The following is a 14,115-nucleotide window of genomic DNA, read 5'->3' on the forward strand; positions in this document are numbered from 1 at the left end:
AGGAACACTCAGTAGGGAAATACCGCTGTAATTCTCACATTCAGTTTTATTTCCCTTTTTATATATGGTTACTATTACAGCTCTACTCCAATCATCGGGAATTCGTCCCTCTGTCCACGCTTTCTGAACTATGCAGTGCAGCCACTGTAAGACTCTTATACCACCATACGTCAGCATTTCTGGTCGAATATCATCTACTCCTGCTGCCTTTCCACATTTCAAGCCTTTGATGGCTTTTTCTACTTCAAGTATGGATATGTATTCCTGACTGCATGCCTGGTCAGTGTTTTTTTATCACTTTGCTGTCATCACTGCTTGTTTCATTTAGCAGTTTTTCAGAGTAATTACTCCATACTTCAAGGATATCTTTTTCTCCAGTTTTCATGTCACCTTTATCATCTCTAACTCCTTTAACAGCACTCTTTCCTCCATTCCTAAGCTTCTTCAACAACCTCCAGAATATTTTGCCACCTTCTTAATATTTATTTTCTATATTCTTGCCAAAGTCCTCTCATGACTTTTGTTTAGCTAGTTTTACACAGTGTTTACATTCTTGCATTTGTCTCTATATTCTCTAAGAGCACAGGCTGACTTATTTGACAGGAAATTTTGATATGCTTTCTTCTTTTTCTTCACTGCCTATTTAACTTCCTGTTTTAAATCAGAACTCCCTGTGTCCACCAGGGAGTTCTGATTTTTTTTTTTATCCTTGCAGACAACCCCACCACATGGCTTTCTGGCAGAATCAATCAATGTTTTCTTCAGAGTTTGCCACTGAATCTCCAAGGTTTGATTCCTGTTCTGAAACTCTTTCATTTTTTCTTCAATAATCTTTGTGTATGTTAGTCTACAGTTCACATCTGAGAGCTGCTCAACTTTTATTCGCTTTAAAACTTACATGTTATTCTTTTCAATATGAAATTCAATTTTATCCTGCTCAAGACTAAATAGTGATCACTTCCAATTTCAAATCCTCTGTACACTCTGGTGTCCTGCACCAGGGAGAAAACATCACTATATTATTGACTATGTTATCAACAATAACATGGTCAATGAGACTTTTTTTTATGCCTTGCCTCTTCTCTCCATGTGAATTTGTGCACATTTTTATGTTGGAACATGGTGTTAGTAATAACCAATCCATGTCCTGAGTAGAAATCCAACAGGTATTTGCCATTATTATTAGCTTTGCTCTTTTCTCCAAATTTTCCCAAAATATTTTTGTGTGTCTGACATTCATTTCCTACTCTGCTATTTAGACCCACAAGAAGGACCAACTTTTCATTTTTCATTGCGTCAGTTGCTTTTTCTAAAGCCTCAAAAAATTCCTCCACTTCTACCTTAGTAAAACCTTCTGTGGGACCATAGGCACAAATAAGTCTCATTGTCCAGTTCCCCATTCTCATATTTGCCCACATTACTCTACTTGAGACTGACTGCCATTCAAGAAGATTAGCCTTGTATTTTGTGTTGAATACTATGGCTACTCCTTCTTTTCCTTGATTGTCATTGCCTGAATATAACATTTTGTATTTATTGCTCAGAAATATCTCACCAGTTTTGGTCTTTTTTGTTTCAGTCACCCCTATTATGTCGATCTGGTACTTATCTAATTCCTCAGCTAGTTCCATTTCTTTGCCATTCAGGCTTCTTACGTTGATAGTACCGATCTTTAACTCTGGTGTTGTTGAGTTAGGGTTTGTTTTCAGATTTGTTCCAGTAGCTGACTTTTCGCTGTTCGCCCTGGTTCCCTGGCGAAAACAACAGGGGCCTTGTTTATCCGGGTGACGCCCCAGCTGGCATGAAATTTTGTCATGTTGTACCATCATTTTTTATTTTGGTTTAACCAATAAGAATACAATTTGGTAGGCTAAATCCCAAATTGCCAGCCCATCCTCGTTTGTTCAGTATCCAAGTAGATACCCAACAGGGTGCACAACACGAGAAGGTGAGGATAGGACATTAGGTCAGAAGCCCTGGTCGGTTCTCCGCATTCCTTTAAAGGCTATATGGAGGTCTCCTCTCAGTTATACTCCATACTTCAAGCTTTGACCTTTAAATTTTATGTAAGATGATGGTACAACATGACAAAATTTCATGCCGGATGGGGCGTCGCCCGGTTAAACAAGGCCCCCGTTGTTTTCGCCAGGGAACCAGGGCGAACAGCGAAAAGTCAGCTACTGGAACAAATCTGAAAATATACCCCACCTGAACATCACCAGAGTTAAAGATCGGTACTATCAATGTAAGAAGCCTGAATGGCAAAGAAATGGAGCTAGCTGATGAATTACATAAGTACCAGATCAACATAATAGGGGTGACTGAAACAAAAAAGACCAAAACTGGTGAGATCTTCCTGAGCAATAAATACAAAATGTTATATTCAGGCAATGACAATCAAGGAAAAGAAGGAGTAGCCATAGTATTCAACACAAAATACGAGGCTAATCTTCTTGAACAGCAGTCAGTCTCAAGTAGAGTAATGTGGGCAAATATGAGAATCGGGAACTGGACAACGAGACTTATTTGTGCCTATGGTACCACAGAAGGTTCTACTAAGGTAGAAGTGGAGGAATTTTTTGATGCTTTAGAAAAAACAACTGACACAATGAAAAAGGAAAAGTTGGTCCTTGTTGGGATCTAAATAGCAGAGTAGGAAATGATTGTCAGACATACAAAAATATTTTGGAAAAATTTGGAGAAAAGAACAAAGCTAATAATAATGGCAAATATCTGTTGGATTTCTGCTCAGGACATGGACTGGTTATTGCTAACACCATGTGCCAACATAAAAATGTGCACAAATTCACATGGATAGAAGAGGCTAGGAATAAGAAAAGTCTCATTGACTATGTTATTGTTGATAGTGATGTTTTCTCCCTGGTGCAGGACACCAGAGTGTACAGAGGATTTGAAATTGGAAGTGATCATTATTTAGTCTTGAGCAGGATAAAATTGAATTTCATATTGAAAAGAATAACATGTAAGAAAGTTTTAAAGCGAATAAAAGTTGAGCAGCTCTCAGATGTGAGCTGTAGACTAAAATACACAAAGATAATTGAAGGAAAAATGAAAGAGCTTGAGAACAGGAATCAAACCTTGGAGATTCAGTGGCAAACTCTGAAGAAAACATTGATTGATTCTGCCAGAGGGCATGTGGTGAGGTTGTTTGTAAGGATAAAAAAATCAGAACTCCCTGGTGGACACAGGAGGTTAAAGAGGCAGTGAAGGAAAAGAAGAAAGCATACCAAAAGTTCCTGTCAAATAAGTCAGCTTGTGCTCTTAGAGAATATAGAGACAAATGCAAGAATGCTAAACACTGTGTAAAACTAGCTAAACAAAAGTCATGGGAGGACTTTGGCAAGAATATAGAAAATAAATATCAAGAAGGTGGCAAAATATTCTGGAGGTTGTTGAAGAAGCTTAAGAATGGAGGAAAGAGTGCTATAAAAGGAATTAGAGATGATATAGGTGACATGAAAACTGGAGAAAAAGATATCCTTGAAGTATGGAGTAATTACTTTGAAAAACTGCTAAATGAAACAAGCAGTGATGACAGCACAGTGATAAAAAACACTGACCAGGCATGCAGTCAGGAATACATATCCATACTTGAAGTAGAAAAAGCCATCAAAGGCTTGAAATGTGGAAAGGCAGCAGGAGTAGATGATATTCGACCAGAAATGCTGAAGTATGGTGGTATAAGAGTCTTACAGTGGCTGCACTGCATAGTTCAGAAAGACTTGACAGAAGGACGAATTCCTGATGATTGGAGTAGAGCTCTCATAGTACCCATATATAAAAAGGGAAATAAAACTGCATGTGAGAATTACAGAGGTATTTCCCTACTGAGTGTTCCTGGCAAGATCTATGCAAGTATACTTGAGAAACGGTTGAGAAGAATTGTGGAAGAAAAGCTTGGTGATGAACAAGCTGGATTCAGGCCAAATAGAGGCTGTCAGGATCAGATCTTCACTTTACGACAAATAGTCAAGAAAGCATGGGAATATAACAAAGATCTGTATTTAAGTTTTGTCGATCTGGAAAAGGCATATGACAAGGTGCCAAGAGAGAGAAGCTATTCAATACGCTGCAGTTATATGGTGTCAATGGGACATTATATCAAGCAATACTTAGTCTTTATTTGAGTTGTAAGTCAGCAGTTAGAATTGAAGTACAGGAAGATGGTTTAATGTTAAATCTGGTGTGAGACAAGGATGTACATTATCCCCTCTGCTATTCATTATCTATATGAATCACATTATGAAGGAAAGTGGTATTAAACATGATATCAAAATTGGAGATGTTAATGTCAGCTCTTTGCTTTATGCAGATGATGTTATACTTCTAAATAAATCCGCTACAAGTGTGCAAGATTCTCTGACTAAATTGAATAGCTGTTGTAATAGATATGGTATGAAGGTCAGCAATAAAAAGACAAAGACAATGAAAATAGGCAGAATCATTGAAAATGTCAACTGTGTTGTGAATGGAGAACCTGTGGAACAAGTAAAACATTCAGCTATTTAGGCACGATTTTTACTGAAGATGGGAAATTAAATATAGAAATAGACAACAGAATCAGCAAAGCTGGTATGGTGGGAAGTCAATTGAATAAATTCATATGGAATAAGAGAGAAATTAGTCGGAACACTAAATTAGCTGTATACAAGACAGTGTTCAAACCAGTTTTAACTTATGGATCTGAGAGCTGGGTCAGAAGTAAAACACTTGACCAAAGACTAGAGACTTCAGATATCAGAGTCCTGAGAAAGATTATAGGCGTTAACAGATGGCATCAATGGCAGTATCATATTAAAAACGAGGATATTAGGAAAGAACTTGACATTGTCAGCATCTAGGAATGCGTTAGCAGAGCTAATCTCAGGTGGTATGGTCACTTAAACAGAATGGGCGAGGAAAGATTAGCAAAAGAAGTGTTCTCTGCCAGGTTGGCAGGAAAACGACCGAGAGGAAGACCAAGATATATGTGGATTGATACGGTATAAAGTGCTTTAGACGATAGAAATATAAGATCTGATAATATTGGAGTGTTGACAAGTAACAGACTGATTTGGAGGAAAATTGTAGATAGGAAATTAATAATGATGTAATTTTTTTAATGTAGTAATATCATATCCTGTACATCCCTTGAGGGTACATGGCAGGAATTGGATGATGATGATGAATTTGTAAATTACATACGTACAATAAAATGTTCAATGGCTACTCGTACTGCTGTCTTACATTAATTTTCTTGCCATTAATCGGATATTTTCCATTTTTAATATTTTTCATTTTTGGGGTGAATAAAAAAAGCAAGGAAGGAAAGCCGAGAGAGGTCTAATAAATTACTGTATTCTCTAATCTCTGAAAAGTTTTATATGCATCTTGAATTATTCTCTGAGGACATGGAACTGTGAATTTAATAATTGAAGTACAGTATAATATATCAAGCCTTTGTATATGAAAATATTTTGTGCTTATTTAAATACAAGTGATATATTCCAAGGAGCAATTATTAATTAATTATTAATAATAAGGATTAATTAAGCATGACATTTTAACTTTGTATTTTAAAGAATTTGAGAGATAAGGCAGAGTGAATTGAATGAAAAAAACAAACTAAGTGCTATAGCAAGTTTGCATATGGCCAAGTGAGACTACAGAACGTTTAGCTGAATGCTATTTTCAGTTTGTTTTGTGAAATATTTTGTGTATTCTCTCAGTAATGAATTAACTGTGAAAGTTAAGAGTATGAGAGAAATTTATTGAATTTATTGAGTTCATTTATGTTATTCTTAAAAATGGTCATGCTCGTATATAAATATATGTTTACAGTAAATATTTTAATTATTTTTATTATTGAGCTTGCTTCTTTAGAACACAACATGTTGATCTGAAAGTCAATGCACTATCACAGATATGAATCTGGAACATTCTAACCAACAAAAATAAAATTTAATATATTGTTATTTTTACTCCACAACTGTCTTTAAAATAACAAATTGGGATATAGGTTAAGAATAACATACATGGAGCAAAACAAGTTCTCACATAAAAATATAACACCACTGCATGAAGGGCAGCTGCATAAATTGAAGGACATGAGATTGGAATATAAACTATGACTTGGATATGTGGATGGCCAATGGATATCAGAAAGTGGTATATATGTATAAAAGTGGGGGGGGGGGGAATCTGCTAGATTTAAGGTGGCCGTTCAGTCTTCACATTGATGATAATGGAAAGGACCTGACAAGAGATGTTCATGGCTTGCTAATGATGCAAAGGTAGGTAGGGCAATCAGGAATGATACTGATATGCAGCACTTGCAGAATGAGTTGAATAGGTTGGAACTGTGGGCAAATGATAATGGCAGTCATTTCAGTGCAAAGGTATGCACAGTTTGATGTGATAGGATCTCCAACATCATATTATATTAGTGGAATTATGCTTTGAGAAACAGATAAGGCTATGGATCTTGGAGTTATAGTAGATAAGCATTAAAAGTTAAAAGGTCACATAGCAAACACAACTCAAAGGAAAACTGTGATGTCATTGCAATTATCCTTTGAGTTGTATTTGCAATGTTTAAGGAGATCATTTTGCCTCTTTCCAAGGCTTTGATATGACCACACCTGGACTGCACAGATTTGGCATTATTAGTTCTGAGTGGAATGAGGTGTGATATGATAGATGCCTTTATACTTCTGGGTGTTTATAGATATCTATCATATCGTTTATAGGCATTGTTGATGAAACATTTCTTTACATGGAAGCATGGAAGGTGAAGAGAGGACAAGGCGCATCCATGGAAGTTGAGTTGTGTTGTAGTTAAAGGGGTGAGAGCTGGATTTTTCGCTCACCGAGTAGTGAGTGGAGAAGCTTGCCTGAAATGGTGAGTGCATCTAGCATGAATGAGTTTAACATGACAACAGATGTGGGTGATGTGGCTCCCTCAATGAATCCTTGACTCCTTGGAGGTCTGATAATAATAGTAATTTCTGGCAGATTAATGCAGCCATGCTTTTTGAGATTAGGTGACTTTTTCATAGCTGTTGCCAACTAAACACAGTCTCTCCAACTTGTAATGACTGCTATATAGCACACTGTTTTTTTTTTTTTTCCATTTCAGTGATGGTGTATCCAAAGCATGGTCTACCAGTCCTGACTTACCATAATGATCACAGCAATGAATTTCTTGTGTTTTGCAAGGCAGATAGTAACAGATCTTCCTGTCTATACATAATAGGCCATGTTACAGTACAGGGCACTTCATACATTCCAGGATGTGAAAGAAGTTTGTTCTTTGGCAAGAAAAATGTGAGTCCCAGAAGTGCAAAGGTTACATTTCTTTAGAACATTAACTATCTTTTCAGATATATGAAATGGGAACAGTAATGTTCTGCTCTTATGTGTGTGGAGAGAGGAAAGTATGGGACAATTGTTCCAGTGATGTGCATTTTGAGGATTCCATACTGTTGGACTGGATAATAGTTGAAAAGATATAGGAATCTTCCACTGTGTGTGTGTGTGTGTGTGTGTGGAGGGAGGGCTAAGTATTTTGTAAATTACAATTTGATCATGTACTATAACAAGTAGTTGGCTTCTGAAAATGCTGATCTGAACTTTAGCAAAATATAAATCAATTTGGGGTGTCAAAGCTGTATAACTGAGATGGGAGCTCCAAATAGGCCTTTAAAGGAATGCAGATTGGACATTAGGTCAGAAGCCTCACATTCTTGTGGTGCACCATGTTAGGTATTTACTTGGATACTGAATGAACGAGGATGGGCTGGCAATTTGGAATTTAGCTGACCAAATTGTATTCTTATTGGCTTAAACAAAAATATAAAATGATAACACAACATAACAGCTGGGGCATAGCCCGGTTAAACAAGGCCCCATTGTTTTCACCAGAGAACCAGAGAAAAAAGTGAAAAGTCAGCTACTGGAACAAACCCTAAAACACACCCCAACTCAACATCAGAGTTCAAGATCGGTACTATCAACATAAGAAGCCTGAATGGCAAAGAAATAGAGCTGGCTGAGGAATTAGATACATACCAGATCAACATAAGAGGGATGACTGAAACAAAAAAAGACAAAAACTGGTGAGATCTTTCTGAGCAACAAATACAAAATGTTATATTCAGGCAATGACAATCAAGGAAAAGAAGGAGCAGCCATAGTATTCAACACTAAATATGAGAATGGGGAACTGGACAATGAGACTTATTTGTGCATATGATTCCACAGAAGGTTCAACTAAGGTAGAAGTGGAGGAATTTTTTGAGGATTTAGAGAACGCAACTGACACAATTAAAAATGAAAAGTTGGTCCTTGTTGGGGATCTAAATAGCAGATTAGGAAATGTATGTCAGACACACAAAAATATTTTGGGACAATTTGGAGAAAAGAGCAAAGCTAATAATAATGGCAAATACCTGTTGGATTTCTGCTCAGGACATGAACTGGTTATTACTAACACCATGTTCCAACATAAAAATGTGCACAAATTCACATGTCGCGAAGAGGCAAGGAATAAGAAAAGTCTCATTGACTATGTTATTGTTGATGGTGATGTTTTCTCCCTGGTGCAGGACACCAAAGTGTACAGAGGATTTGAAATTGGAAGTGATCACTATTTAGTCTTGAGCAGGATAAAATTGAATTTCATATTGAAAAGAATAAAAGAGTTTGAGAACTTTCTGTCTCAAACTCTTTCATTTTTTTCAAGAAAAAAATGAAAGAGTTTGAAAACAGAAAACAAACCTTGGAGGTTCAGTGACAAGCCCTAAAGAAAACACTGATTGATTCCATCAGAGAGGCATGTGGCGAGATTGTCTGCAAGGATAGAAAAATCAGAACTCCATGGTGGACACATGAAGTTAAAGAGGCAGTGAAGGAAAAGAAGAAACCATATCAAAAGTTCCTGGCAAAAAAAAAAAAAAAGTTCCTTGTGCTCTTAGAGAATACAAAGACAAATGTAAGAAAGCTAAACACTGTGTAAAACTAGCTAAACAAAAGTCATGAAACCGGAGAAAAAGATATCCTTGAAGTATGGAGTAATTACTTCGAGAAATTGCTAAATGAAACAAGCAGTGATAGCACAGTGATAAAAAAACACTCAAGAGCCATGCAGTCAGGAATACATATCCATACTTGAAGTAGAAAAAACCATTAAAGGCCTGAAATGTGGAAAGGCAGCAGCAGTAGATGATATTTGACCAGAAATGCTGAAGTATGGAGGTATAAAAATCTTATAATAGCTGCACTGCATAGTTCAGAAGACCTGGACAGAGGGACAAATTCCAGATGATTGGAGTAGAACTCTAAAATATCAAATCTAATATAAAAAAGGGAAATAAAATTGAATGTGAGAATTATAGAGGTATTTCTCTACTGAGTGTTCCAGGTAAAATTTATGCCAAGTATACTTGAGAAACGGTTGTGGAAGGAAAGTTTGGTGAAGAACAAGCTGGATTCCAGGCCAAATAGTGACTGTCAGGGTCAGATTTTCCCTTTATGATAAATTTCTCAACATATGGTTGAGAAATCAAGTGAATATAACAAAGATCTGTATTTAAGTTTTGCAGATCTGGAAAAGGCATATGATGAGGTGCCAAGGTAGAAGCTACTCAAAACACTACAGTTATATGGTGTCAATTGGGCATTATATGAAGGAATACTTAGTTTTTATTTGAGTTGTAAGCAGTGGCGGCCAGTGAAAATTTTAAGTGGGGATGCTGCATATACAAAATAAAAATAAAAAATTATTTTTTTCCTAATCAGTAACCAATTTATTAATAAATAAATTTACACATTAAAAAATTGCTTTATTAAAAATATTTCATCCTCACTACGAATGAACATCAATAATAAAAGTTTCGTATCTCAGAAATAACGGCGCATGCATACGATTTATCTGTAAGCGACACTGCCCAAACGAGCAGTGTTGGAATTACTTGTAACGTGCAATCACAAGCACAAATGAATATCGGCGAGTCTAGCTGCAATTGGCCAAACATGATAATTCCGACACTGTTAGATCGCAGTGCATTTGTTTCGTAATCTGTAGCGTTAATCGAACAATTATTAACTATTCAATCAATGTCGAAACATAAGCTGTATCCTTTAACATGTTGTATTGCATTTATATAATGTTGTAAGCATTATTATTATTTATAAATGCAAACAAAATTAAATTTTTTCATTTTTTCCTTGGGGGTGCTGCAGTGTCGCAGTGCTTATGTATGAGCCACCACTGGTTGTAAGTCAGCACTTAGTATTGAAGGAAGTACAGGAAGATGGTTTAATGTTAAATCTAGTGTCAGACAAGGATATACATTATCCGCTCTGTTATTCATTATCTATATGGATCACATTATGAAGGTTTTAAAGACCACTGGGAAGTGGTTTTAAATCTGATATCAAAATTGGTGATGTTGATGTCAGCTCTTTGCTTTATGCGGACAATGTTGTACTTCTAAATAAACCTGCTACAAGCCTGCAAGATTCCCTGACTAAATTGAATAAGTCTTGTAATAGATATGGTATGAAGGTCAGCAATAACAATCTAGACAAGGACAATGAAAATAGGCAGAAGCACTTAAAATATCAACTGCACTGTGAATGGAGAACCTATAGAATAAGTAAAACATTTCAGCTACCTAAGCACGATTTTTAGTGAAGATGGTAAATTAAATATGGAAATAGACAACAGAATCAACAAAGCTGGTATGGTAGGAAGTCAAGTGAATAAATTTATATGGAATAAGAGAGAAATTAGTCAAAACACTAAATTAGCTGTATACAAGAAAGTGTTCAAACCAATTTTAACAAAAGGTTTCAATTTTCAAATGAGCAGTGAATACTACTCATTTGAAAATTAGATCTACAAGCATGCATGTTGACATGATAGCAGAAATATGTTTGGTAAAAATAATACCAATAATATATTGAAAAACATATTGAAAACTTACTTGTTCTTCCTAAAAATCCCTTCCATAGTCCTGGTTGGCCAACTCTAACAATAAATGTATTTATATTGTTATCCTTAATTACTAATGGTCCCCAGACATCCTGTTTGATCACTTTATGAGGCCTAGTAAAATGTTGGCAATTCTTTTCTTCTTTTTTCCTTCCTAACATAAACTTCACATTTCCTATATACACAGAAATGATTTTGGCATGAATTTCCAACAGCAAAAACAAAATGCTTAATTATTTACATTTTATCACTGAAATTAAGAAATTATTATTAGTCGTAGTAATAGACTTCCATGGAGAAAAACTCGTTGCAGAAGTCCCTCCCCCCCCACAATGCACACAAGATTCATTAAACTGTGCCTTAAAATCATTCAATGTTTCTGTACTCACTACACTCAGGTAATGCATTTATCACCAACAATTCTATGCAGAGAGCCTGCTAGTTATCCCCCATCCTCCCTGTACAGTTTCCCAGGGATAGCCTCTTGTTTTACCTGTCTTCCTCCATTCCATGAAAAAAAATCTCTTCTACATTAATCTGATAACAACCTCTTATCAACTTATGTCAATCATACCATCTCCCCCTCCTATTCATGAGACTATGCTAATGGCACTCCCTCAGTTTGTCCTTGTATCCCACATTCCATAGACTAAACACCACCTTAATCACTCTTCTCTGGACATTTCTCCAATGTATCCTCATTCCCATTTAAACAAGTAGCGAGGCCTGCTTCAGGCTACATCATCACTGCCATCAAACTAATGTGATGATTTCACAACTTGAGCAGTATGACAATTTCAGGTCTCTGTCCACCACATCTCCCAGATCTCTTATCTGCAAAATTTCCTTCAAAATTTCCCCATGAATTTTATACCTCTCATCTCATCCTTTACTATCAAATTTCAAAGCTTTACACTTTGCCACACTGAAATGGCAATAGCACCACTCAATACAGTCTATTCAGATCTTCCTATAGGTCCATAACATGTGCTCGACTCCTTCTTTACATCATCTGCTGCACATCACCCATTAAACTTGTCCCAATATCATTATAATATACCAGTTAAACAATAATGTTACCAAAATAGACACTGCTTTTGGACCATTATTGGGATACTGTCCCCACATACACAACTTCCTGATACGTATTTGTTGGAAGTTTTTTTTTCACTTTTTTCACATTATACTATAAATTAAAGATGCTAAGAAATTATATTCTTGGTTTCATCCTTCATCCAAGTGTAAGCAAACAAAGTTTGCATATGAAGTAACTACACAACTGGGCTACATGTATATAGAGGCTGATGATTTCACATCAGTTGCCTTAGTATCCATAATGCAGAGCATTATGGGAAGACCTACTACCTAGACTGGTATCAACCTTTATCGAGGTCTCATCAGTGGGAGCTAGACCCAGAAGTGATACCAAAGTTGAAATAATGCAGAAGTCATATTTCCATATATAAGTAGTCAAAAGGTGTCACACCTTATTACTAAAATACTCTGGATTAGAGACAGATGTTGAAAGATTTTTTCACTTGGTTATACTATAAATTAATGATGCCAAGAAATTATGTTCCTGGTTCATCCAAGTATAAGTAAACAAAGTTTGCATGTGAAGTAACTTTATGACTGGGCTACTTGCATTATAGGATAGTAAGGCAATTGATGTGAAGTCATTAGCCTCTACATACAAGTAGCCCAGTTGTGAAGTTACTTCATGTGCAAACTTTGTTTGCTTACACTTAAAAAAGGATGAAACCAAAAATATAATTTCTTGCCATCTTTAATTTATTTCCTGATACCTATTTGACAACTAATCACCTACCTGACTTACTAATCTAGTATTTAACCCCATCTTTTACAATTTACTGTCGTGTGGCGCTCCACCAAAGTCCATCACAAAATCTAAGTATGCCACTGTATAAGCATGACTCGTCCAATGCATTAATTGCCTCGTAGGTATATAAGTAAACATAAACCTACCTTTAACGAACCCATGCTGTCCATCACAGAGTACCCTGCTTTCACTAACCTCTTCAATGACTTAACAAGCACTCTAAACACACACAGATTTGGAGAGCAGTAGGTCACGGGTTCGAATCTTTCCATGGGTATGATGTTTTGCTAAAAGGAAGGACTTCCTTTTTCGTGAAGACGGTTCACACCTAATCCATTTATAGCCAAGTAATAAAATTCAAGCTGAGAAAATAAAATAAACCTACTTTGCAATCATTCCTCCCACTTCAAATCCTTATTCACTTGTTTAATTACATTAATTCTATTTAAACTGCATCTTTTATTAAACAATAAAGAAATAATTTCTCTCTCTCTCTCTTTTTTTTTTTTTTCTTGCTTAATCCTACACCTTTTCAACTAGGATAAATCAGAAGTGAAGTCATATGTATTTCCTTGGCTCTCTCATATATATATATATATTTTAAAAAATAAATTTTAGATGACTTTAAACCGAGATAAAATATTAAATTTTAATGATAATGATACAACTAGTTTCAGTCGTTTACAGCCTTCTTCAGTATCCACTAAAGGTAGAACACAGTAATAAAAAATTGAAGTTACAAAAAACTGAGAATTACAGGCAAAAAATGCAATACATAATTGACACAAAAACGTTTTCAAGTCGTCTATCTAACGTGCTATTGTTTGTTGTATGCGTGCTTGCAGGTTCTCGTGAGCACCGGTACTGAACAACTGCAGTATGGCTATCAGGGATGTTATAACTCAAATTGCTGTTCAAATGTTCAGGATTAAGAGGATTTCTCTGGACTCCACAATTTTCCTTTCAAACTCATCACTACAGAGAAAAATGTTTTTGGATTTATCCCAGCAAACTGAGTGACTCTGTAGATCGTCATGAGGGTTATTTATTAGAGAAAAGAACATGACTGGATAGCACAGATGCATGTGATCTTTTATAGATGTCTCTCTTATGCTCCTCAATACGCAGTTCAATAAAAAAAATACATTTTATTACTGTGTTCTACCTTTAGTGGATACCTGAAGAAGGCTGTAAAAGGCTGAAACTAGTTGTATCATTAAAATTTAATATTTTATCTTGGTTTAAAGTCATTTAAAATTTATTTTTTAAAATGCATTAT

At 35.8% G+C, this 14,115-nt stretch overlaps 1 protein-coding gene across 1 annotated transcript in view; it reads right to left on the reverse strand.

Annotated features, from left to right (window-relative positions):
- The window catches only part of LOC150107134 (protein Skeletor, isoforms B/C-like), a 248,695-nt gene that overhangs the window by 31,404 nt on the left and 203,176 nt on the right, over positions 1-14,115 (reverse strand). The window contains exon 12 of the mRNA XM_090391017.1: positions 10,989-11,171. Coding sequence (XP_090247143.1) covers positions 10,989-11,171 — 183 coding nt within the window. The remainder of the gene's footprint in view (positions 1-10,988; positions 11,172-14,115) is intronic.

Source organism: Typopeltis vanoorti, chromosome 4 (assembly GCF_054136105.1).
Source record: "Typopeltis vanoorti isolate ZY-2024b chromosome 4, IOZ_Tvanoo_1.0, whole genome shotgun sequence".
In the NCBI taxonomy this organism is placed as follows: Eukaryota; Metazoa; Arthropoda; class Arachnida; order Uropygi; family Thelyphonidae; genus Typopeltis; species Typopeltis vanoorti.